Raw genomic sequence first — 27,179 nt, forward strand, 5'->3', positions numbered from 1 at the left:
TCACCAACCTGTCATCATTCATTGGGAGTTCTGCTCAAAACAAGATGAGGCTCTGGCCACTAAACATCATGCTCTTCGCGCAAACGCGCACACGTAGACATACCCTGTGGACTGAAAGACTCCAGGGTTACACTGGCAGTAGCGCTGGGCAAAGGCCTCCATCATACGGTCGATTTTCTGCGCTTCGCCCGGTAGCCGAAAGCTCCACAGGAACTGCCTGCGCAGACAGTGCCAGCAAAGCAGCTTTGCAAATTTACAGGAATCACAGCAGCGAGCGAGCAACGTTTGTATATGAAGGTTAGAGAGATTAAATAAACCTCAAAGAGAACTTTGCACTCGTTTTGCTGTAACGCTTAGACTTTTGATGTTTACTGTTCTGCTTCGGAACTCCGGGACATAAACCAAAATCAAGATCGTTCGTGGACAGGTTAAACGTTTGCTTCCATCTGCTCATTTCCTGATGGTCCAAACCATCCAGCCAGCGCACTTCCTTGTGATCTTACCGGAGGGCTTGGACTAGGTTCAGATCTGTGAACTCGTGCAGCTCTACGAAAGAGTGCAGGACCTTTATGTTGAACTCGTCCCTGCAACGCAAATAAGAGGGATGAGTTAGCAAGATACCAAGAATCATTGACCCAACATAGTTCTCTTTCCCATAGTGCTCCTGTTCTCTCTGAACTCTTGCTGAACATATCTGAACCACAGTTGATATTGTGCCTGCAGCAAACACACTGTCAATAACTGGTTGGATTTTGTCTTTTTTGACACAGTACTCCACAGAAATATCAAATGTGGCTCGGAGGAGAGTGTCGTGCATGATAACATGGACCCAAAAGGAGATTAGAAAGTTCTTCCGAAGTCTCCTCCAGACTTACTACCCATAATAATGTCCACCATATACCATCAGCCTGTTGGCCTTGGAGATGGAGCAGAATATTAGTTTGAGTTTTGCCTCTTCAGCATAAAATGAAGCCATTCAAAGTCCTCCGCCCATCCACCCGGTCAATCAGATGCTAAGAATCAAGGAAGACTTGCCCATGACACACCATCTCAAGTATTCAACAGGAAAGGGCTGATTTCAGCCCTTTTCCTGAGGTGACGAAGACTCATGAGTGGCAGGTATACCACAACGGCAAAGGCTTCTAGCAGTAGGCAGTGATCAACGTGCTGGCTCGATTAAGGCATCCTGTTGACTAATGATGGCGCGTCATCTCTCCACATATGTATGAATGCACTAATCCACTTTGGGAGGCACATGTGACGCACAAGAGCAAAGCAAGATCACCAATGACAGTCCAGCAGACGATGTGGTTCATCTACATTCTGACCATCTCAGTGATGTTCACACCAGCTGGGAAAGGGTGGGGCTGCTCCCCTGGGCTCAGGTTGATGCTGAGATCTGGAAGGTCCTTACCTCTCCCCCAGGTAGTCCCCAATGGCTGTCTTGTTGAGCCCCTCCCCCTTGTACAGGAACTGGGCAATGTCCTCACAAGTGTTCTTCAGAAGATCGTTCTCTATCAGAAATTGGATACCCTGAGAACAGAAGAAGGAGCGAATGTGTTTCAGGAAACCAAGTGCCACTGGTGCCAAAGGTACTGCCATAACTCACCAAAAGCCACACCTACTTTTTTGGGATCCATGTTGAATTTCTTGCGGCCCATGGCCACTTGCTTGTTCCTCTGCATGCTTTTCCTGGAAAACGAGATAAACTTCGTTAAATTTGACAGATCCTGTTTTCTCTCTGAAAACCATACACACTCGCAATACCTCACACTAAAAGATTTCAATGAAGTTATGAAATGGCTATGTTCTAGTACAAAACACAAAGTGCTGGGATGGCAGGAGAGTTTGGAAGAGAGGCTCATGGAGCTGAGGATCGCTGAGCCAGGTGGTCAAGGATGGGACGGAGACACACACACACACACACACACACACACACACACACACACGGAATTTTGTCTCCGAATTCTCGATGACGGTGCAACAGCAGTGAAGGTCTTCGCAGACCATAATAATGAAGATGAGTGCCCCGAAGCGTTATCGTCTTAATCATCGCCAAGGTTACATCACAGCGCGCGCTCTCCCCACATGGACTCAGCTCTGATATCACACCAGTGCAATCGACTGCACAGCACCATATCCACATTGTTACTTCCATAAAACTTTTCTCCTCATATTAAAATACCAGCTTCAGTATAGTAGACTGACATATTCTAGATCCGCACATGCATATACAACAGGGAAAATTTATATTTATAATGAAGAGCAGCTGGTAGTGTAGGAGTTAGAGCTACTGCCTCTGGATCCAAAGGTTGCAGGTTTGAACCCCATCTCTGGCTGTAGTACCCTAGAGCAAGGTACTTACCCTAAAGTGGTCCAGTAAAATTACCCAGCTGTCTAAATGGTTAAATAATTGTAACCCTAACACTGTGAGTTGCTTTGGAGAAAAGCATTGGCTAAATGAATAAACGTACATGCAAAAAGAGACCAAAAATGACACCATCTGAGTGCAGAATATTTTATATTATTAGAAAATCCGCAGACTGTGACCTCGGTGTCTTTAGAATTCCTTGATCACGCTACCAAGTACCAAGGCAAGGAAAATAAAGTACATGACAAAAATCTGATCAAATGAATCTGATCTTTGAGCAGAGTCTTCTGTGGCCTCCCACCTGTATGACCCCACCTCTCCTCCATGGCCTCAGCCCTACTGTCCCCCATTACTCCTCTCTGCCATGTCTGGAAAACACGCCTGCATTATTTACCGAGGCCCCTGTCTCCGAACGGGGAGGGGTGATAAAACATTAAAGGCGTCTCTTTAAAGCTAGTTGGGCAGACTATACAAGGATGGGGGTATTACTATTTAATAGGGAGGAGGGGGGGTATACGGTCCTCCTGAAGGCAGATCAAGGGGTTTTGCCTCCAGGATGCCGATTCGAAGTACGAAATGAGCCACAAAGGTCCAAATGTGACCCCAGCTCCCCCACATCTGCAACTACCACTGACACCCTGTAAGTGACATACAGACACCAAACTCCCACCTGGACACGACTTACCGTTCTTCAGTGGAGCCCAGACTCTCGATTTCGCTGGTCACCTCTGCTATCTCATCCTTCAGGCGCTGGGGACAAACCAGGTGGGTGGGGGTCAGGATTAGCAGAGGGCAGAAGAGCAAAACAGTTGAGGGATCAACACAAAGCACAACATTCCCCCCTCCCCTCTCCTCTCCTCCCTGCACATCTGAAATAGGACACGCGTGATAAGCTGGGGTTTTCGCCCTCCACCAGACAAATGGAATCAGAGTAGCGTAAGGACCACAGCCTGTGTGTGTGTGCACGCGCGCGGAGTGTGTATGGGGTGTGGGCTGTCTTTGCTGAAGTGACAAAGCAAGAGTGAAAATGAGAAAGAGGAAGATGAAAATCGGAGCAGGAGAAGAGCAGGACAGAGTGGAGGGGGTCGGAGGAGAAAGACGGGAAGGAACGCAGGGAGAGTATTACTGATGGATGCAAAAAGTGCCTTTTATTCATGGATCACAAGCAGTTGTACAGCGAGAGGAATAAGAGCCCTGAGCGGTCAGGGAGAGAGAGCAACGGGGCAGTGAGTGCGTGGCTATAGCCCCCGCTCCCATTCCGATAATCCCTAAAGCTGCACGGGCTTTGATCACACACACCGACCCGACAGCCGTGAACAGTGCCTGCTCTGCCATGATGTCCAGTTTACACCCCCAGCTCACCTTTTTCCCACCAACAAAACCAAGTCAACACAACTGGGGTCGAAGGGCCTGAACAACAGGAACAGAGCAAGAAGTATTGTGTGTGTGCGCGTGTGTGTGCATCTCACTGTGCTGCTTTCAGCAGATCAATACTCTGTACTCATTTTCATCACACTCAAAAGCTAAGGGGCGTCTCACACACGCACACACTCACTCCGTCTTGCTTGGAACACAAACAACCCCCTTGCTGGGAACAGACGCACCTGCTAATGTCTGAGCGTGCCCAAATACGACCTGACCTCATTTTCTCCCTCCAACCCAAAAAGCCTGCTCCAGCCCTGAAGACCAGAAGTGGACCGCTCCTCCCGGGTCTACCATCGGGATGGGGAGAGCTGCACAGCTCAGAGAGGATTAACAGAGGACTCGTTTGTGTACCGACCCTCCCACCCGACACATCTGGGCTCCTAGAGACCCTTGAAGTAGGACAAGAACAAGATGTGGAAATGAGACATGGAGACACCAAGAGTAGAGGAGGCCAAGCTGGAAACGGTGGTGGAACTGGTTTGATGTTGCACAGGGTATGGGGGGTGCCTCTCTTGTTGTATGGCATGAGTGTCTGGAGATGTGATCGGATCATTGCTCTTCTAGTCCAACTGATGAATCAACCACGTGCAACAACATGGAGCTTCCAAAGGGACCTTCATCCCTTCAGTTCTTTACTCAGAAGGCAAGTCTGACAGGACTCTGACACTAGGAAATAAAGGGGAACGGGGTTAAACAACTGCAGTTCAACGATGAGACCTCAGTGCAGCACAGCAGATGGTCTTTAATCCAGCACCATTATCCCCCAGCCCCGTAGCCCACCTCAGGCCGTCAGCATTCACAGACACCACCGGAGCGTGGAGCCATGACGAAGAAAGGATGAAAAGTGAGAAAACGGTGGAAAATCAGCAGGGAGTGAGAAGGATGTGATGAAGGCAAAGTGATATGGAGGAAGAGATTTGTATACACGGAATCTAATTTTCTTCCTGCCAACAAGCTGTCTATGATTCAGAAAGGCAGAGGGAGAAATATTGCTGGATCTCGGAGTCTAAAATCAGTTAGCGTTGTTCCACAACGCGATTGGTCAGAGAGATTAATGGGGTCTCTGATAACACATGTCAATAAGAAGAGGCACGGTGCCCTTGAAAAAGGTTAACCGTGCAAAATGAGTTGACAGCCTTATGCTGAGTGAGTACTTGTCTCCGGTCCCTCCTGATTCCAGTTCTGACCCTGTAGCGAAACTGGAGCTGTGGGGTCACTGGTCTGGGGGGCGAATATCACACTCGCATTACAGATCGACCTGAATTAGCTGTAATTGGTCACATGGCGAAACTCATTATCAGCCATAAGTGCCTCGGAGACCCAAGGGCTTCGGGTAATGGCAAGCCGATGGCTCCCGTGGGGCCGGTACAACATGGGCACTGAGCCGAAACACGTAGGGGTGGGGGGGACACCCTTCCACACACATAGTGGTTCAAAGGCCTTGACAAGCCATGGTTAGCCAGTTACATCCTATTTCAGGGAGCTTTGCTGCAAGGTTCACAATGAACATTGTTGAAAGCCATCACCCATAAGCCGGGTGGCCAATCATGGCTAAGTCTTTCTGAGGCTCCACCCATAGGTTCAGCCACTCTTCCACGTGCAGGAAGGGTCCGTCCATGTTCTTATATCCTTTCCTAAAATTCGTGCCTGCATGATATCCGGACTCCACCTAATCACTTGGCCACTGTCCCAATGCATCCGCCCTGGGAAACCGTAGAACCAACAAGTCAAGCTCAGCTTCTCTCTGTACAGTTCATTTTATTTGCCATCAACCAGGCAGGTTTTCCTACTAGAAACTAAATACTAAGTCACTTCAATGGGCTGCAATACTAAGAGAGATTCTCAAGGTACGACCATCTACAAAACGAAAGCAGCCCTTGTTCCGGAGACTTTAGCACAAGGGAGGTAACAAGAAAAGGAGGTGGCAGTATGGCTCTAGGTGACATTCTGACTTTGGCGCAGTGAGCCGTTAGTCCCACGGCCCTTCAATTTGAAGCCCAGCTACGACCTTCACACAGTGGATGACGGACGCGTGACTATCAAAGCCCTGCTTCTGAGAGAATGAGGACGTCCGACCGCTGCGACTGCGAACCCCAGGGAAACGAGCCAATGGAGTAGAAATCCAGCTCTGCCTTCGGCCCAGTTGCTGACCGGATGGTGCCCTTAGCCTGACAGACGTGCGGTGAAGACGTTGTCATATAAACAGTCGTGTCCAGCAGCAAGGAGTGGAGGAGGCAGCTTGAACTTGAGAGGAATGCAGAAAGAATGCGGAGAGGGAATTGCTCAATTTATTAGGCAATAATGACCAAAAGAAAGAGAAAACTCTACCGGTGAAAGATCAATTCTTAGCCACTGGAGTTGGGATTGCGTAAAGCAATCAGTGTAATTAAATTAGCAGCACCATGCGGTGTCTCAGCAGGATGCCGGAGACTGCCGAGCAGGGCTCCTCGGGGTAGCTGTGGGCGCACCAAGCGCACTGGTGACTTCACGTTGCCTACTGTTGGAAAAGATGGTGCGACTCGTTCCGGTCTCAACTCAGCTTGCTCTGCGCTGCTTGTCTGACACTCCAGTTTAACAACAGCGTAGCAAACACGGCGAGAGGAGAACTTTACTGGCCGTAGAGTCGCCAAAGGACATAAAATTGGAGGAGAAACCGAGAAGGATGAAGCTCCCAGATGGAGGCAACATGACTCAGAGAAGGAGGAAAGTAAATTTTTAATCAAAAAGCAGCCGAAATGTAGACTGTGGCCTCCTGGGGGCTGCTGGAAGAACATCCTTCCTTTTTTCTGTGAATAAATAGGAAAGGCCAGACGTACAGATTACAGAGCAGCATGGATCAGTGGGCAGAATGATGAGAAAAGAGAGCAAGGACAGACCCAGATAAACACGGTACTAGCAGAATCAAGCAACCGTACAGAAGAAATGAGGGCAGGGGGAGCCCTACAAATGACTGAAACATGCTCCGAATCAAGAGTAACGTCATCTCAAAGGGCCATCCGCTGTCACTACGAGGGAAGGAGCAAAAGGGGAGTGAGAAACCGAGTGATTCCCACTGGAACATTGTCTAACGCCCTTTGCGTCAAGGGGTCAACTGTCCAAATGTTCGGCATGAAAAATAAAATGAGACCGACTGATTTACAGGGAATGAAGGAGGAGCCTCTCGAACCTTCGGTACATGCCCAGTTTGTGTTCTCACAGCAGACACGGTAGCTAATGAAAATCTCTGGCCGTCGCATATCAGAGAAGGGCCTTATCCGGGTACTGATACGATATCAGCAGCCATAACCTGGTGGAGAGATCAACAGAGCTTCCTGAGGCTCAAGTCTCCACGGGTGGACATTATAAGGATGGATTCAAGTACGGACAGAGGGAAATGGGAACGAAGACTCGGACTCAGTTCGCCTCACACCTGAATGTCCTCCAGCAGCTCCTGCTTGCGTCGCCGGATGTTCTCGAGCTCCTGTAGCTCCTCTGGGGTGAGGTCGTCTGCCACTGAAGGACCAACAGAATGGAGAACACAAGGTTACTTGCATGTAGTTTCCAGAACATGCTTCCTGTTTAAGTTATTGTATACAGCTCTGACTTTTAATCTGCAGCCAGTGCTGTGGAGTCGGAAGCAATTATTGGGTTACTGGGGTTGGAGTCGGTAAAAATGTACCGACTCCGATTAAATGTACCAAATATGTCAACGTGGAGGTTGATCTGGTGTATCAGTCGACCCCCAAAGATTAGAGGTGTAATAGGCCATAGGTTTAGGTCTATATTTGCTGGATAAGTCGACCCCCAAAATAACGTGCAACTTTCGGGCAGTGCTGTGGAGTCGGAGTCGTGGAGTTGAAGTCGGAAGCAATTACTGGGCAGTTACTGGAGTCGGAGTCGAAGGTTTCGTGTGCCGACTCCACAGCCCTGTTTGCAGCGCAGAAAAAAAATGAAAAGACTGCAAGTGATGCAGATGCACCTCACAGCCGGAGGCAAACATGTACATGAGAGGTCGTAAAATTATGCTGTCTTGCTCCACTTGAGGATTGCGGCGGTGTTTAATTTCCGTTCACGCCTGCTTTGGGAGCACGCGCTACAATTCTCGGCAGAAATTCGCAGGAAACGCAACTTCGCCCTCCGCAGCTTACGCTTTTGTGCAGCTGGATATTCACCGCAACCCTTTAACTCTCTTTGCAAACATACATCACGTCTCTCGCGTCAGCAATCGAGATCAATTACAGCTAAAGAAAGCGAATCCTGGAATGGACATCAAATCCCGGGGATAAATCAAATCGGTTCCTTCCCTTCCCCATCATAAACACACACCCGCGGGGCTGATTGTTTAGGACCACAGCTCAACACATCTTCTCGAAGTGCGAGGCTGGGCAATCCGAGCTGCTACCTGTACGCCTCTCCTCCTGGTACTGTCCACACACACACACACACATGTACAAATGGTGGAGAAACACTGCAGGAAACCCTGAACAACCACACCAGGAGTGCGTGCCCAGTTATTACAACCATCTGTAAGAGTGACAAACCACCAGTCAGACGGAGCCCTCAATTACATTTTCCTCCCAGTAAGCAGAAACTGACCTCTCGGAACCAAGAGACTCGGCACTTAAACACACTGATGTGCTCGGCGCCCAGAGCTCCAGTGCAGTATCACCGTCTGTGCGGTGGCGATGGCTCCTTGGGCAGAACGGACACACAGAGCAGCAGGGAGTCTGTGCAAAAAGCGGTCTAATGGAACCAACAAAGCAATGGATGTGTCTCTTCAAACCAGAAACAATCACAACGGGTGAAAATCAAGAAGAAAGTCAAATCGAAAAACGACACGTCCTACACCTGAACACACTTGACCAGCTGCCTCATATACACGATGTCATAGTGCGACTGGAGGCAGCTAGGCTGGGTGGAGTGGGGACAGCTGCTGCCTTTGGATCTGAAGGTCATGGGTTTGAGCTCCACCTCTGGCTGTAGGACCCTTGAGCAAGGTACTTACCCTAAATTGCTCCAGTAAAAATTACCCAGCTATATAAATGGGTAAGTAAGTTGCTTTGGAGAAAAGCATCAGCTAAATAAATGTAAGTGCAAAGCAGGACCTCTAGAGTTGCCATGTTTCCTTGTCCCACTAATACAGTTAGAATGGAAAATATTTACCAAACTTACAGACACTGGCATTTCTCCCTGAACTATACTATATACGCAAGACCCGGTTTGCGAATTATTCCGCGTGTGATGATGGATATCAGACTGCATCCTACCAAATAAAATGTGAACTGTGACCACGAAGAGCAAATTATCCTCTCGTCCCCTCCAATCAGGTGGTCGTGACCTCTGGCTGACTTGATCCCCCTCACTGGGGGGCAGTTCACCTCGGAGGCCCAGAGCTCCCGCGAATCATTCCCATGCCTTGTAAAAAAAAAAAAAAAAAAACCGCCCCTCCCCCCGAACACACACCACATTCACTGTCGCAGACTCTACCGATAACATTAGGAGAAGAGAACTGTGCAAAGGAAGCGCTGATGGACAGACAGACACACACAATGAATACACTCCCCGGAGACACCAGCGTAGACAGCCATGTGCTTCTCACGGGACCACGGGGGGGAGTGACATCAGTGTATGCGATGTACCATCTCCAACACACAATCCCTGTCCTTCAGCAGCTACTCTTAGGAATTCCCACACACACCACTCACTCTTTCTCTCTTCCTCAGATGGGAACTGAGCAGTCTCCAGTCCCCCAGTTTCGTGAAGGCGCTTTCACGCAGCTCCAGCTTGAACGCGCTGAAGGGAGAGCGAGAAGCATCGCTCAGCTGCCCACAGGAAGGACGCGAAAATCGACTCCATCGAGGGAAGAAACGAGATCCGTTTATCGGGGGGTCGTGACCGATGGGACGAGCAAGAAGAGCTGCTGCGGATCTGAAGGGCAACTAAATGCTGCCCTCCCCCCACCACCCGGACCTAAAACGAAGACACCGTCGACGCTCGCATTCCCCTGTCCTCATCATCACCATAGCAACCTGGAGCCTGCAGCCCCCCCCCAACCTCCGCACCTCCAGATGGGATGCTTGACAGGCAGGCAGGCAGACGGATGAGACCCCTGCACACCCACCCAGCCGTGGATTCTGAAACAGAATTCCGATCAGAATGTAAAGGCCACTTTCTTCAGGTGCAACACACACACACAAAAAAACACTGATGGGGAGTCCCATCAGCAGCACGATGCCCTGCAGGGCACTGACTGCGAGATGGATGCAAGCTGGGCTGCGTGGGTGGCTGGTACCGTGGTACAAGCGCAACAGTACAGTACGCCCGGCTGTCGTCGTGCCACTTCCTGTCCCCCAGGGTGGGAACACAGCCGATCGGCATCAGAAGTGGCGCTTGCCAGCCCGGCAGCAAAACACAGAGCATTTTTTACCGCGTACCATTTCTCACCGAGCACGTCTCATTTCTCATAGCACTAGTTTAACTGTGTGCTGGGCTCTGATGTGATCGCTATCTTACATGTATATACATATATGTTAAAATCTCTCCCCCACATGGGATGGTATGTGTGTGTGTGTCTTGCTCAAGCTTGGGTCCTCTACCAGAGTCCTTGGAGTTTGAGGGCTCCGCGCAGTGTCTTCGCTGTTCCTGGGAACTGCACTCTTCTGGACAGACACTTCAGATGTTCTTTCCGGAATCTGCCGGAGCCCCTCTCCCCGTTTGGGGTCACATCCCCGAATGCTCCTGTTACCACTGGGACCAGTCTGGACTTCACCTTCCTCATCCATTCCAATTCTTTCTTTCTTCCTTCCTTCCTTCCTTCATTCAGTGGCTGGGTGGCCTAGAAGTAGGCTCATCCACTTTTGCACAGGAGGCTGGGGTTCAAATCCCGGTCAGGGCGAGTCTCCAGTAAGAGTCCCTGGCCTTAGTCTCCTCACGCTATATGACAGCCTACCTTGGGAGCGAGAAATGTAATTAAGGCTGTACCGGGTTAACAAGGCCAGGTGCGGGGGAACCGGGACAACCTGATAATGAGTGGGCTACTGGAGCAAGCCCTTCATGGACTGACTAGATGTATTTTTTAAATTTTACCTAGACAGCAGTAGAGAGTGTGATGTTACCAACTCCCATCAACCCCCGAATGAGTTAGAAACAGGAGAGCTAACAATAGGCACCTTTCTCTGAGCACCAGGAGGAAGGACTGGCTTTGATCCCATCAGGAACCGGTCCAATGGAGGCCATGGCTTGCGAAATCGGCGCTGCGAATCCAGGCTTTCAGCAGAGAACAAAATCGGGCTTTAATGTCACCCAACGTCACGCGGATGCGGGCGCGAGCTGCGGCGCGGCGAGTTCCCCGCCGGGATCGATTCGCGTCGCTTTCAAACATCGGTCACCCGGCCCTGACCGGGTCGGACGGAGAAGGGCATCAGGGTACCGTTTCTTTAAAGAAAGGGGCCTGGTGACACGGATCAGAGGTGAAGCCGGCAAACGTCCCAGGATGTTCGCGTCCCTAACAGGAGCCTCGTGCTGCATGCAGGTAAACCCCAGAGTCGTGGAGGTGAGCGGTTCCAGCTGCCTGTCTGTGGACGAATCACGAATGGATACCGAGCGCAACAGAGGATGGAACGAGGGAGTCAGAGGGACACCGACGGAGCCAAAGAGATCAAAAAAAACGAACAACTAAATAAAAAAACATGTAAACATTTAGCGGAAATGCAGACAGATGAGGGCCGAGATGATTTTGTCACGGAAAAGTCCAAATTTCAGTCTTTTTCTAGGTGATTCCCTCTCCACATCTGGGGGAAGTTTTTGACTCAGACTTTCTTTTCCACCACGTTTGCTACTCAGAAATGGTGTTTAAGAGAAAAAAAAGGAAGAAAAAAAATCCCAAAAGGACACAAAGCCGGAGCGTTCGGTGCTCGGCGGCATTGTCTCCGCTCTCGGCGGGGAAGCCGGACGCTAGATGTGACACATCCATCTTCGTGGAGAAGGGCGATGCCAGTGGGACACGCGCTGGACATGCTGTCCGTCGATGCCCTTCTGTCCCTGCTCACTGAGGACACTTGGCCTCCCCGTGTGAAGGACGCAGCTCTCGCCCCGGGAGATGCCTCCCTGGTGGCTCTTGCACCCAAACTATTTTAATAGCTTCAAGTTTACATCGGTGTCCATGTAAACTGTGCCCTTCTCGCCACCCCGGCACTCTGCGTTCCCCCCCCCCCGAAAACAAGAGCCTGGAATGTCACAACATCCCCTCCGCTGTGTAAACAAGGGCTCCAACCCCAGCGGCCCGCTTCCGTTGCCGTGGAGACGGCGGCCCGCTCCTGCAACACAAGCTCTTCGCCGAGGCACACGAGGGCTCTTCTGGACGCACGCGAGAGCTGCAGGCTGCCGGTGGCGTCCCTCACCACCCACCCTTGAGAGGGCAGTGGGGAAGGAGCAGGAGATGCTGGGATGGACAACACACACACACACACACACACACACACACACACACACACACACAAAACGCTATTGGGAGCCCCTGCAGATCACTTGCGTTAAGAGCAGAGGTCCTTAACCGTTTCCAGGACACAGACCTCTCCAAGGAGCAGTGACAGCGAAGGACCCCGTTAGAAAAGCTCCCATAACTCACTCGCTACCAGTAACCGCTTGTCCGAGTCGCGGTGGTCCAGCGCCTATCCTGGATGCACCGGGCACAAATAAAGCGAAAGCAAAAGTCCTGCTTGGTCAACAAAACTTGACTGCTTTCACGCGCAGTTATGTCATAATAACGGCACAAAGTATTGTTTTCAAAGCAGGAGTCGGACCCCACGGGACGAAGCCCCGATCTTGATGGACGGGAAAAATGTAAGCGAGACCTCCTTGTGTCTTTGTGGGGATGCGGACCACAGAGGAGAGAACGTGCCGGGTGGTGTGTGACGGCGCTGGAGGGACGGACACCGGGGGCTGTTTCCTGTTCCTTTCCCCTAGGTTCTCGAAGGCAGCGGATGTAAAATTGAGGAAAAGGCGGTAAATGGCCCAGGGCGGCACGGCCGCGGCAACGATGATGCCGGGCTCTCCGCTCGCTGAGGACGGAGAGGGGGCTTCTGGGGGATCGGCGGGACGAGGAGACGAAGGAGTGGAACTGTAACAGGATTACAGGGCGGCTTTAAAGCAGGTTGGGTGTCTCGGAGAGCAGCGGAACAGCCTAATCCCCCGCCGTCTGCTTGTCCTCAGAGCAATAATAAAATCAGCGCAGCGGAGCCACTCACACACACACCTCTGCGCCACGAGCATCCTGTTCCAACATCCTCGGCTCGCAGTCCCACTCTGCCTTTCGTCGTCTCCACAGCCTCCCTCTCCTTCTCTCCTCTATGTTCTCCGCCGCTCCCGTATTCTTCCCTCTTTTGTTCTCCGTCTCTTGCCTTCCTCCTCCTCCTCCTTCATCCCTCGTCTCCCTTTCGCCCGTTTTCACCACACATCAGCTCACATCTGCGTGTCTCACGCTTCCTCTCCTTTCTCTCTCTATGAAGCCGGTGTTTAGCGGAGCCACCGGATTCGGCGCTGTTCCCCGAGAGTCAGCAGCAGCCCCTCTTGCGGGATTAGAACCCGTAACGGGTCGGGACCTGAAAGGAGCGTCGTGTCCCTCTGCCCACCCTGACCTCACAGCCACCGTTTGGGTTCGATACGCAGCATGAGCATGTGGTCGTGAGCGGGACGCCAACGGTCACCTTTGGGACCATTACACCACCGTCCGGCTCGATCGTCACCAGAGGGGGTTGGGGTCACAAGGCTGGGTTTAGCACCCCCGCACCCCTCCGCCATCACTGTTCCCACGCATCCTTTCGCAACAGCGTGGCGCTGACGGGCAGCCCACCTTCCTCTGACGTCTTATCGTGGTTCCGCCAAAGGCCCCGCCGCGCGCTGCCGCGACATGACAGCGCAAACCGCTTCCTGTGTCCGCAGGAAATGAGACAAGAGCGCAGCCCCAGCCCCTCCTTGTCCCAAACCGGGCAGCATCATCCTCAAACTGGTGAAGTTCTCACCAGACCCAACACTGCTCCTCAGCAACCCCGACCTGCTGGGCTCCTGGCCGCGTGGGCACTGTGGGGGTGCGAGGCCCTTCGCTGCCCCCCACCCCCCACCCCCCACCGTGCTCTTTGGGTAAAGCCCTCGAGAAGGTTAAGAGGATTTCGCCCATCAGCTTCACGTTTCGGCTGGAGAAATTCAGCAAAAGCACTCGGCTCACGGGCACCACTCCAGCTCCGCCATTAGGATTTAAACCTGCAACCTACTGATGGCGTGTAGTTGCTCAGTGGCGGCTTGTGCTGCCCGTGTTCTCGGGCACCACCGAGCGCCATGAACAGACCGTTCCGGAAATCTCCGGAGTTCACCTGTGGAAGAGCTGCAGGCGTTTGTGTGTTCGACCCGCTTTGACCCGGTGTGAAAGGACCCCACCCCCCTGGCGGGAGGGATGTCCTAATCGCCAGTTGACAATATGTCCTTCGCCTTTAGCCCAGTGACCCCAGGGTGGACTGCGGCTGCGTTTTAAACTCAGTGTGGCAAATAACACACACACACACACACACACACACACACACACACACACCCTGTCCGCTCTCTCGTCAAACCCTCCTTGCCCAGCTGCGGCTAAAGGGAGGGAGACGATACATTAGTGTGGCAGCAGGACAGAAAGAGCAAGTTGGAGAGACATCACGCAACTACATGTAGAGAGAACCTCGAACCCAGAGCACATTGCTCAGCGGTGCCCACCGGGTGCTATGCTCACCGCGGTAACTCCTGGTATCACGCTATCAACAGCAGACTAGCGGGAGGCTGTGAACTCTGCCCTGGAGACTCTGCTCCGCCGCTATGAAACCAGGTGAGACCCGCGAGCTCCACGTCCAAAGCGTCTCGGCTCGACGCCCTGCCGTGGAGGACAGCGTCCGCTTCGCTCGTGGGACGTGAACCGGTCACGGACCGGTCGGCCCTCGGTCACATGCCGAGATCATTAGCGGCTACGCGGGAGCCCTGCCTCAGCCCCCCGCCCTGTGGCAGGACGACGGCGCCCCGATGATAAGAGCACAGTTACAAGGGCAATCGGACCCCACGCGGGGTGGGGGGGGTGGCCTTATCCACAGCCGCACCGGCATGTTGTGGTGTCACACGCTCTCCAGCGTCATGACAACAGGCGATTTCTACCGTGCACACACACATACGCACACACAAGGAACAGGCTCGGAGAGACGGAAAACCAGTAACCCACCGAGGTGCGAAGGCAGTTTGGGTCCAGGCCTCGAGGGGATCGCCGCACAGCCGACGGGAGAGCGAGGCGAGTGCTCCTTCCCGGCGGTTGATGCGCCGCTCGCCGATGTAGCCCCTCCACTGTCCCCCCCTGCCCCTCCGATCCACAGCGGCGGCTCAGCTCCTCCGCATGACCGCGGCGAGCCGCTACACGGGGTCTCCGGCGGGACGAGCGAAACGGCCGAGAGAGAGGGAGAGGGAGTGCGAGCAGATCAAACGAGGAACGGCAGCGCTGTCCACGGTCTGCGGCACTCAGAGCTGTGGCTCAATCCAGCGTTCCGCTGAAGCTGGAGAATCCCCACAGTGCTCTTGCTCTCTCTCGCTCTCTCTCTCTCGCTCGCTCGCTCGGCCACTCATTCCACGTCCCTCCCTCCTCCTCGCTTCCCCCGAATTCATTATCATCATACACAGGGGCTCCACCCAGCGGCTCGGTTCTCCCTTCTGTTTCTTCTAGTGTCAAACAGGGCTTTTCTCTCCTGGAGGTGCGTGTATACACGCGCACACACACACGCGCGCTGGTTATTCCCCTCTTCTTAACAACAGGCATTAAGCTGCAAAGTGGAGCGAGAGCAAACGGCTTCCTGGACGAATCAGGGGTTCGGTCACTTTCACCGCAGCTCGAAATTCTCGTGCTCCCTCTGCGGGTGTGTGTGTGGGTGTGTGTGCGTATGTTGGGGAGGGATGGATATCCAAGCCGTGACAACAGCAGACTGTCAGCATACACGTTCAGTTCATGTGGCAACCGGCTCATCCGCTCATCCCGCTCGACCCCAGCCACACCCAACCTCGCACCCGTCTCACGGGGACACTGCTGATCCTGGAAAGCAGAGGAGAGGAAGAAGCTACCATGAAGGCCGGATGGGCGGAGGGTTGATGGATGAGGACGCGGGGACCAGGTCCACTCCAGCAGTGAGTCACGGCACTGAGTCAGGGGACAGTCACTGTGACGAGTGGGACGGCGCCCGAGCCGTCGTAAAACTAACGCCCATGTGGTGTGGTTGCCCTAGAGGCCCTCGGGGGCCACAGCTCAGCTCTGTACAAGTGGCACCTTCACAAGCACCTGGGGATGGACCTCAGGAACAGTCAACAATGGGTGTGCCACCTGGTGGCCGCCACTGGAATAAACAGCTCTCTTCAGCCTCCTACCCTGCATTCATTCAGCTGGCGGTGCAGCGGTTAGAGCTGCTGGCTTTAAATCCACTGGTCACAGGTTCAAATCCCACCTCCACCTGCAGAACACCTGAGCAAGGTACTTACCTAGGTAAATAATTGTAGGTACTCAAACATTTTAAGTCACTTTGTTAAGTGAATAAATGTGTTGACACTTTTCTCTAAAGCATTTTACACTGATTTACCCCATTTATACAACCAGGTAATTTTCACAGTATTGGTTCAGGCTACGTAATTTACTTAAAGGTGCTACAGCGAGACGTGGGATTCGAACCTACGACTCCCGAAGATGACGGGTCAAGTTACTGCGCCACCTGCTGCCCCAGTGGTACGTTTTTACACCGTGTAAAACAGTTTTTACACTGTTTCGGACACCACCCGTCTCCAGAGCGGACGGTGTTGGCACCGAGTCCGTAGATTAGGCACCAAACACATCTTTCTTTGCATGGAAAAACCGCACTGTGCGTTTGCAACGCCTAAGGCACGCGGAACATTCTGGAACCACCCAGAGCAACATGCTGTGCTGCTGTGGTGGGAACACTGACCACACGTGTCCTGAGAGCGATGCGATGTTTGAAATTAGACCGTTTCGTCACCGGGAGGAAACGATGCGTTCAGACAGGAAGCGACTTCAGCCTCGGGCACAGATAAGCGCTGCGCGCGCACACACACACGCACACACACATGCACACTCATACGTGCAGAGGGCGCTCTGGATCCCACACAGAGCAAGGGGGGGTTGCATGAAGCCAATGTGGATTTTAGAGCAGATGAGGTCTCCTTGCAAAACAAACACACACATAGCAACCCTCTACAAACTTCCTGGAGCGCTTGTGCACACACAGACACAAACACACACACACAGGTTCCAGGCCCTCCCTCACCCCGATTTGAGTCCCTTATAATCCATAACCACTCTTGATGGACATTAATATTAATTCCACTGTTGGCCTCTGGCTCCTATAACAGAGTACAGTGAACACTGCATTGTACCATAGTATGTATACTAAAGTACAGACATGCATTGCTTAAGTAAGGCAATTTCATTGTTGTGCAAACATCATAGAGTGTACTTATACAAACCTAGATGGTATAGCCTCGATCACACAGTGTACTTATACAAACCTAGATGGTATAGCCTCGATCACACAGTGTACTTATACAAACCTAGATGGTATAGCCTCGATCATAGAGTGTACTTATACAAACCTAGATGGTATAGCCTCGATCACACAGTGTACTTATACAAACCTAGATGGTATAGCCTCGACCATAGAGTGTACTTATACAAACCTAGATGGTATAGCCTCGATCACACAGTGTACTTATACAAACCTAGATGGTATAGCCTCGATCACACAGTGTACTTATACAAACCTAGATGGTATAGCCTCGATCATAGAGTGTACTTATACAAACCTAGATGGTATAGCCTCGATCACACAGTGTACTTATACAAACCTAGATGGTATAGCCTCGACCATAGAGTGTACTTATATAAACCTAGATGGTATCGCCTCGATTATAGAGTGTACTGATACAAACCTAGATAGTATGATCTCGATCATAGAGTGTACTTATACAAACCTAGTAGATGGTATAGCCTCGATCACACAGTGTACTTATACAAACCAAGACGGTATAGCCTCAATCATAGAGTGTACTTATACAAACCTAGTAGATGGTATAGCCTCGATCACACAGTGTACTTATACAAACCAAGACGGTATAGCCTCGATCACACAGTGTATTTATACAAACCTAGATGGTATAGCCTCGATCACGGAGTGTACTTATACAAACCAAGACGGTATAGCTCCTATATACCTATATATGCGGGACGCTGCACCACCAATGAGTAACACAGGTCAAACCTCTGACCCTTGACCCAAAATTTAGGGTAAGTACCGAGTGGATGGTCAAGGGTACTATAAGTGGAAGTGGGATTCAAACCCATGACCACTGGCTCCAAAAGTAGCAGCTCTAACTGCTACACTACCTACTGTGTCGAACCCAGACCCCACTCCAGGTCCATACGTAGTGTAGCACCATCACCACGCACGGGAAATAAGGCCTCCTTCCAGCGGAGGCCCCGAGCCATGAAACTGCACTTCCTCCATGTGTGACTGCAGCCAACTGCTTCCTGCCCAATCGCCTTCTCACGGGTGGGGGGGCGTGTTTGAAACACATTCCCACCCCCACCACAATGACACAATGAGGGGCAGAAACAACGGGACGGCGCCTCGTTCTCATTTCAGCTCCGTCAGCTAAATGCACTCGGCTCAGGCAATCCAAGCTGATCCGGATCCAGCGACCATAACACAGTCAGCACACACACACACATGGAGTGGAGCTTGGCTGGTGCTTCGAACAACGAAGAACAGGTGGGTGTATGGAGAGATGTGGACCACTGGAGGAGCATGTGGGTCCCTCCACCAGCCCATCCCCCGCCACTTCCTGTGAAGTGCAGCTCTAGCAATGGGTCCAGACGGGTCTGGAAATAAAAAACAGTTTCGCAACGAGAGCAGAACTCAGCTCACAGGGACCGAGTGGCCAAAGCAGAGCGTCGCCCTGCAGGACACCAACACACCACTGGGGTGGGGTGGGGTGGGGCTTCCTACATGGACATCAGAAGTGCGATTTCTCCACCTGTCAAACTAGAACCCAACAAGAGGTCGTGTTTTGGCAGGTTGTTTGCTCACTGCTAATTAAGTGGTTTTTAATGAGTAAGCGGTCATGCCCATTGGTTCACAGCCAACCAATAGAAACGGAGACAGTAACAGTGGGAGGAGCCAGCAAAAGGGAGGCAACAGCTCCATGCATCGCGGTGGCAGGGGGTAGCGCAGTGTGTCATGGAAAAGGTTGCCGGTCGAATCCCAGGTGGGGTCTGGCTGTCGTACCCTGCAGATGATGAGTAAACCCAGATTTCACCGCAGCATAGAGCTGTGAAGTGTGTGTTCCGATGTGTGTTCATCGGGACCACAGGACGGGTACACAAGGGGAAGACAAAAATAAGTCAGTGTCCAAGTTTCGAACACCCTCTGTCAATTACATTTTGTACGACGTAGAGCCAGGAAATATAAATAAAATAAATAAATGAACTCAGATTCTTCTGGTTTCTTTCTGATTCTTCATTCATACTGCAGACCATGAAACGATTCTTTCCACGAGGACATAAATGTTCTTTTATGTCACATTTCCTGTCGGGATGAGACCCTAGTGGTCCAAAATAAAAAATAAAAAAAAAAAAACTTTTTTTTTTTTTTAAATTAAAATTAAAGAATCAGTTGGCGTCTACAGAGCAGTTAGAGAGTTGAGTGAATTCCCCGAATTAAACTCTCCAAAACAGTAATGCACTGAGACAAATCTGTGTTGCAAGGAAATGGTTTTGACATAGAAATGGCGCAATTAGTCACGTCACATGGATTCCTCATTGCGATGGCGGTCATCCTTCCTCAAAGCTTTACCTTCATTTACCGTGCTTTACCTCCAATCAGAACCATTCCTCCTTTCTGGCTCTGAAAATTTAGGCAAGTAATCATTGTGTGTTGGGGGGGCTGGATTAATCACGTTGAGGAAGCATGTACAGCCAGACCACGAGACACCTCTTCCCTGCCTCCCACTATATTTATAAATATTTATTATATGTAAAAAAGCAAGTAAAGGGTTCTGAAGTCCCAAGTTTTCTTCTTAAAGTGGTTATTATACTTATTTTGTTTGATGTTTTCTACTTTCTCTATTTCGAAAGATTCCCTCTGTTCACGAGTGAATAATCTGTCATGTTTATGATCACGTACACACACACACACACACACACACAAAGCGGCTGAGGTCCACTTACTGGAGACAGATCTCTGTGTCGAGGGGCCGCGACCCCCCCTGCAGGTGGCACAGTTAAACATAGCACTTGAGTCACCACCACCGCCCCAGGTGGGGGGTGGCATCAAGGCACCGCCTACCGCTTGGGTGGGTTTAGCGGTCGAGGTACGGCATGGCAAAGGGCGAGGGCAACACGACCACACGAGCACCTGCGCGTCAAGCCACCTTCCAAAGAAACAAATACCAACAAGAAAAGGGCGCTGTGCCCTTCCCCTTCTGGTCGCCTCGTGGTGACTCTCACAAGGGGTCCCAAATCTAAAGTCTTTCAATTCCCACTTTTAGCACCGATGTGGTAGAATGAGCTCCTTGTGTCCCTCAGAGCTGCTGAACCCTCCCCAGCCTCCAAGAAGAGTCTCGAACCCATGTCCTTCTGAGCCACTTTTCTCCTGATCCCCTGACAGCTTCATAAATAAGTGCAACACCACCTGCTATGGTTATGTACAGTAAATATTTGCTATCTGAATGTCACTTCAGGAGCTACCAGAGGGATGCAAACCAGTAACATGGTGGCGCCAGACACTCGAGCTGCGTGCACACGTGAAGCTCTTCTTCTGTTGAGCCGAGTCTGAGGAAGGAGAACACGCGAAGAGGAAGACGAAGAGTCTCACACAAACTACGGGGGCTTGGACCCCAACGCATTCCGGCCGATGCTACGGGTTCGAGGCGGCCGTGCAGTGCTGTCAACGCAGCTGGTCTTCAAAGAGTGCGTTACTCGTTACTCCGTTTTCGCCTCCAGTTTCGGAAAAGGAAACTGATCAGACAGACAATCAAACCCACATCCTGCAGCGCGTGGGCGTGTGTGTGTGTGTGTGTGTGTGTGTGTGTGTGTGTGTGTGTGTGTGTGTGTGTGTGTGTGTTTAGACACATAAACCAGCAACTCCAACTGCCGTCAGCACTGTGGTGGTGTGTGACCAGTGAGAAGTCCCTGGAATCACCTGGACACTTGGTGACGCTCTCTTTATAGTGACACACATACGAACACACACACATACGAACGCACGGGACCGGACCCCTTTAACTCCACCCCCCGACGTGTGTGTGTGGAAGACGAGGCGGCGCTGTATCAATTCGGTCGGCGAATTAACGGTACCGAACAGCGCCTTGTCTTCCACACACACACACAGTGTTACATAACTCTTACCGACTCCGTCCTCCGACTTGAGCACCATGTTCTCCCGCTTCTTCAGATTTGCGCCGTTTCACACCGATTTACTGTGATTTGTCTCGTGACCACGGGGACCGCGACCGGGTACGAACTCGGAGTAAAACACGGTACAGTGTCGCCGCGCGCAGCAGGTCGCGAGTTCCGCGGCGCCTCGCGCGTCCGGCTAAGTGGGAGCGGAGTCGCGTGGGCGGGTTTTTCTCTCTCTCTCTCCCTCCCTCTTTCTCTCACACACACACACACAGTCGCGTCGCCTTCTCACTGTATCGACTGTTTCTCGAAATGTTTTCCCTTCCCTCACTCACACACGATGCGAAGTTTAATGTGTTTGTGTGCAAAAATAAACGTTATAGGCTGTGCGCGCGCGTCTGTGTTTCCTTAACCCAACCGTGGTGCTATAACTGTGAATCGCACATAATCATTATCATAATGATTATGCAAGTAAAACACACACACGCACACACACACACACACACACATTTTCAGAACCGCTTGTCCCATTCGGAGTTGCGGGGAACCGAAGCCGAACCCGGCGACTCAGGGCATAGGGCTGGAGGGGGAGGGGACACACCCAGGACGGGACGCCAGTCCATCACAAGGCACCCCAAGCGGGACTCAAACCCCAGACCCACCGGAGAGGAGGACTGTGGTCCAACCCACCGCGCCACCGCACCACCACAAGTAAAACAATTTTATGATAATAAAGAGTTTATTGTGGGAAGGATCTGTGCAGCGACTGTGTTTTACGTTGTTTTACATCATGATGATGTTAGTGCCACCATGACACGTGACAAGGGTGCCAGGTGCGCGCAGTCACTGTGTGTGTGTGTGTGTGTGTGTGTATATAACTTATACGCAGTGTGTGATGGCGCGTGGAGCTCCAGCTGCGCGACACCCCCCGCCCCTCCAGCCCCACTCTACAGGTTGGCCCACAAACAGGTGCCCCCCCTCCCCCCTTTACTTCAACCTTTAGCGGACACCGGACCATAGGGGGCGCAGTGGTTACAGCTTCTCTCTTTAGACTCGAGGGAATCGGGTTCGAATCCCACCCCCTGCTACAGTAGCCTTGATCTAAGTTCTTACCATGAACCGAGAGAGTAAAAATTACCCAAGTGTGCGAATGCATCAGTGCTACTCTCTAAGTCTGTAAGAGAAAAGCATCAGATAAATGAATAAATGTGAGAATAATTATTATTATTGTTACGGAATTATACAATATCACAGCACAACAATCAATAATAATAATAATAATACTTTTACTATTGTTATTATATTATATAAATTATTGCTATTGTTATCCATCCATCCATCGTCAACAACTGCTTGTCCTGAGTTGGGGTCGCAGCGATAAATCATTTAACATGTAATATATAATATACAATATATAATAATATATACTTTAGCATTATAAGAATGTTGCTATTGATATACAGATGGTCCCATCTATAATAATTATTACAGTATTATACTGGGTTATAATATTATTGCAGCACAATAATAAGAAATTATTGTTATTATTTTATATTTTCAAATAATAATAATGGAGCTATTAATCTACAGATGGAGCTCTCTGTAGGACACACCTCCTCTCAGTTACACACATCAGTCGTTAGAGACACTTTGACCCCTAGATGCGTCACTAACCATTCAAAAATTGGTAGAAAATAACTGTGTCGGTCCATATTGTGTGTGTGTGTGTGTGTGTGTGTGCTACTCTCATGTACACACTGCTTAGGAATAATCGTGAATCTGAGTGAAAGAAAACTCATCGACCACACGTGGCCTACGGATCGCAACCGATGACCTCCTGTAGCAGCAGGCCGGTGAATGTGAGCGACGCTCCGTTCCCACGAAGCGCTGTTTTCCCTAACTTTTGAAGAGGAGGACAGCAACTTTCCCGCCATACGTCGTTTCGCCTTTCGCCCCGACGTTGAGCCACCGTTTCCAAAACCGCGTTTGTCTCAGTAACAATAATGAGGATTCCGGAGCGGGAAGTTCACGTGAGTCGACATGACCGTTTACAGAAGTGATCGCCGTCTCCACGGTTACAGCGAACACGTCTTGCTCGGAAGAGGATCTCGTGTACAGCCGTCCGTCCGGAAGGGAGAGGGTTCGAGTCCCTGCCAAGTATCAGACAAGAACGAAGAGTCTAATGGAAGAAGAAGCAAAAGACAAGAACCGACCTCCTCGGACTCGTGTCGCCAGCATCTCTGCGAGCAGAACCCAGAGACGGATGAGACTCAGAATTCATTATTTTCACTTATTTTTCGATCTGAGTTTTTTCCAAAGCAAGTGGGAACCAAAAGCTACCATTTACACCGATTTACCCATTTATACAGCTGGATAACTTGTACTGTCAGCTCAGGGTTGGTACCTTGATGAGGGAGTCCAAAGACCGCATCTCGAACCGCTGCGCCTCCTGCTGTCCGCTGTCGTATTCCTTTTTTGCACAGCATGTTGTTGAGAAGGGGTGGGGTCGGGGGGAGCATTTCCAACAAAGACCTTGAGCAGCAAATGGACCAATTGGCAACGAAACCTCGTCGTGTCCAGAAATGTCACGGTCACGGTTCATGATCGCATCGATCTCTCGACACAGTCGACACTCCAACCGGTTGTGCACATGGGGATGAAGAGGTGGCGCCCAGTGGTGACGGTTCCCACCGAAACAGCCACGATCTGACATCGTCTCTGGCTCCGGTCCATCCTTCTTATTCCGAACTCAGCTCGGTCGTAATCGGCCACCAGTTCGCAACTCGACGAATGCGGTTCGACTCGGTTTCGAGCCACTCCGGCGCCGGCACGACCACCTCTGTGCCGAAACGGTCCCGTGACGGAATTCCGCAGAAGCTCCCTGCACGACTCCTCAGCTGTCCCGCTCCTCCCGGACAGCGGGCGCCACACGACAACGCCGCCGGTGATCACACGCACATCAGCGCCCCCATCTGTCCATGAGCTCACATTACACAACAGCTGCAAACATAAAAGTGGCCAAGGATGCCTTAAAGGCCCTCAGATTCTGTGAAGTTGGGAGACGTGGCTGTTCTCCACCCATGCTCCCATCATCCTCGCTCTGCTGCCGAGCGATGCTGGCAGGAGTCTGCCATGAGCACCAGTCCCTGGCGGTGAAGATGATGACGATGATGATGATGATCATCATCATCATCATCATCATCATCTCACACTGCTACATTGCCCTCGCTGGTTCCTGACCAGATCATAGAGCAGTTTCACCCCTGTAGGTGAAAATGTGGACCACAAGGCCCAGGACAGCTGGTAGGGTTAGGGTTAGGGTTAGGGCTGCAGACATTGAACCCCAAAGTCACAAGTTTGAATCCCACCTCCAGATGTAGTTCCCTCGAGCAAGGAATTTACTCTGAATTGCTCCAGTAAAATTACCCAGCTGTATAAATGGGTAAATAACTGCAACTTTAACAATGTAAATTGCCTTAGAGAAAAGCGTCGGCTAAATGTGACTGGAGCTTTCAAATTAAAAACTACCTCAAGAATGAAAAGTTCCTGCCAGATTGGGTGACGCTGATATTCAGTTTTAAACGTGTCCATTCTGCGGCCCCCGAATACCACTTATCGCCAATCGTCCTTCAATTCCGTATATCTGGTCTGCGACATCAGGTCCTGGCCAACGATGCGGGTCGGGTTCGATGAGCTGTGGCCTCATTTGGAAACTGCGCCGAGCTGCTGTGTGAGAGAAACTGAGACGCAGTGCATTGTGGGAACCAAGTACCCACGCTCTCAGCTGCAGTCTGCCACTCCGCGGTCAGGCTCGCATAACCACATTGGCACGCATTTTCTAATTATTAACTCATGCCACTTGTTCAATTTCTGCATTTATAGAGTAGGAGAAAAAAAGTTAAACGTAAAATACAACAAAATAAAAAGAAAATTCATTGTTTTTACCTTTATTCCGTATGTAGACTTTACATGACTGTAAGGAAGCTTTTAATACACATTCTGGGTGGACAATTAAAAAAGAAAATGCTGTTGAATAAAAAAAAAATGTTATTGCTTTCAAGGAACAAATGGCAAAGAAGTAAAACCCTATATAATTTTGAACACTTTTTCCTTAAGATATTAGACATCATTAGGGGTGATTTTGTCGTGAGCTTGAGATGGTCTTAGAACAAACTAGGAATTTTCCCCATGAAAACTAATAAAATAAGTAATTTCACTGTCTAGTTTTTCAATATTCAGTGAGGGTTGAGGAACAATTTAGGGCCAGATAATGGACTTATAGCTAAGGGTCAATGTGCAGAGTTCAGAGTTGGTGGCCTCTAGTTGTCACTTCAAGTACCACACACATTTACATTTATTTATTTATTTATCAGACACACACATCTTCTGAACCACCTGTCCCATGCGGGGTCGCGGGGAACCGAAGCCTACCCGGCAACACAGGGCGTAAGGCCGGCGGGGGAGGGGACACACCCAGGACGGGACGCCAGTCCGTCACAAGGCACTCCAAGCGGGACTCGAACCCCAGACCCACTGGAGAGCAGGACCCGGTCCAACCCACTGCACCACCGCGCCCCTTATTTATCAGAGACTTTTCTCCAAAGCAACTTCCAGTGAACTCTATGTAGTGTTATGAGCCCACACCTTATTCACCGCGGTAACTTACACTGCTAGATACACTACTTATACTGGGTCACTCATCCATACACCAGTGAAACACACACTCTGTCGCTCACACACTATGGGGGAACCTGAACAGCATGTCTTTGGAGTGTGGGAGGAAACCAGAGCACCCGGAGGAAACTCCACACAGACTGAGCGGGGATCGAACCCACATCCTCTCGTACCACCCGGGTGCTGTGAGACAGCAGCGCCGTGCCACCCACACAATCCCCTCCCAGCAAAACTGTGCTCGTGGGAAAGAAGAGTGACAGAGCAGAGCTTCGAGGTGCCAGCAAGTGAAGTCAGCGGAGACAGAGAGAGTGAACGAGGTCGAAAGGTCATGGTGCCGAAGGATTCGTGTGGGTGGTAAAGGAAGTCAGAGTCAGCTGTGGGCTGGGGCCATTTTGAGGGACGTCTTGTCACGGCTTAGGTCAAGGGAGCCTGGCTGTCATGGCGATGTTCAATGCTGCTCTGCTTCATTGTGCTGGTAAAATAATTTGACTGGCAGACAGGAAAACTCTAAATGCGCCTTATTCCCTCACGTTCATGTGTCTCTTACACACACACACACACACTTTTCCATGTTAGGAACAACCTATTTCCTCACAGTAAGCCCATGTGAAGTCCCCTGGTGACAAAGAAATGCACAGCCACCCCTGACCTCCTCTGAGTCACTCCACCTCCCATAAGCCAGTTCAGTGCGGTCCAGCAGGCTGAACTCATCTCTCCAGGGTGTCCCTCGGTTTTCCCAATACAGGAAGACATTCGGCCTTAAATCAGTCACTGGCAGCTTTGGGGCAAGGAAACCGTGTTGAATGGGGACCCACACACACACTTTCTGAACCGCTTGTCCAATACAGGGTCACGGGGGACCGGAGCCTGACCCGGCAACTCAGGGCATAAGGCTGGAGGGGGTGGGGACACACCCAGGATGGGGACACACCCAGGATGGGACGCCAGTTCGCCGCAAGGCACCCCAAGTAGGATTCGAACCCCAGACCCACCGGAGAGCAGGAGACCCGGTCCAACCCATTGCGCCACCGCGCCACCACGCCCCCTTGGGTAGGGACTGTGCTCTACAAAATCACTTTAACCGCACCTCCCCTGGGGGGACTCTGTAGCACATGGCTGGAAAAGAAGGGAAAGCGTCAGGGTGACCTGTCGTGTGTCGGCTGCGTGACCGAGATGGACCGAATCTGCTGGATGTCGTGAGCACCGAAAGGCCTCGATACTGTGTGGAGGTAAAAGGACCCCGGACGACCGTGTCAGAGTGAAGACCAGGAG

The 27,179-nt window shown here is 51.1% G+C and overlaps 1 protein-coding gene across 5 annotated transcripts in view; it reads right to left on the bottom strand.

The window, feature by feature from the left end:
* cyth1b (cytohesin 1b) overlaps window positions 1-27,179 on the bottom strand; it is a 51,131-nt gene that overhangs the window by 5,829 nt on the left and 18,123 nt on the right. For 2 of the 5 annotated variants that reach the window (XM_029250187.1, XM_029250185.1), the window contains exons 2-7: window positions 7,206-7,288; window positions 3,057-3,121; window positions 1,626-1,692; window positions 1,415-1,533; window positions 504-584; window positions 105-217 (exon numbers count right to left, since the gene is read on the bottom strand). In XM_029250187.1, coding sequence (XP_029106020.1) covers window positions 105-217; window positions 504-584; window positions 1,415-1,533; window positions 1,626-1,685 — 373 coding nt within the window. In that variant the 5' untranslated portion in view covers window positions 1,686-1,692; window positions 3,057-3,121; window positions 7,206-7,288. Of the gene's footprint in view, window positions 1-104; window positions 218-503; window positions 585-1,414; window positions 1,534-1,625; window positions 1,693-3,056; window positions 3,122-7,205; window positions 7,289-13,028; window positions 13,044-15,014; window positions 15,260-21,242; window positions 21,459-27,179 lie in introns of those variants that run through there. The other 3 variants (XM_029250186.1, XM_018736431.2, XM_029250188.1) reach the window with 3 other exon arrangements.

This window comes from Scleropages formosus, chromosome 3 (genome assembly GCF_900964775.1).
Source record: "Scleropages formosus chromosome 3, fSclFor1.1, whole genome shotgun sequence".
Taxonomy (NCBI): Eukaryota; Metazoa; Chordata; class Actinopteri; order Osteoglossiformes; family Osteoglossidae; genus Scleropages; species Scleropages formosus.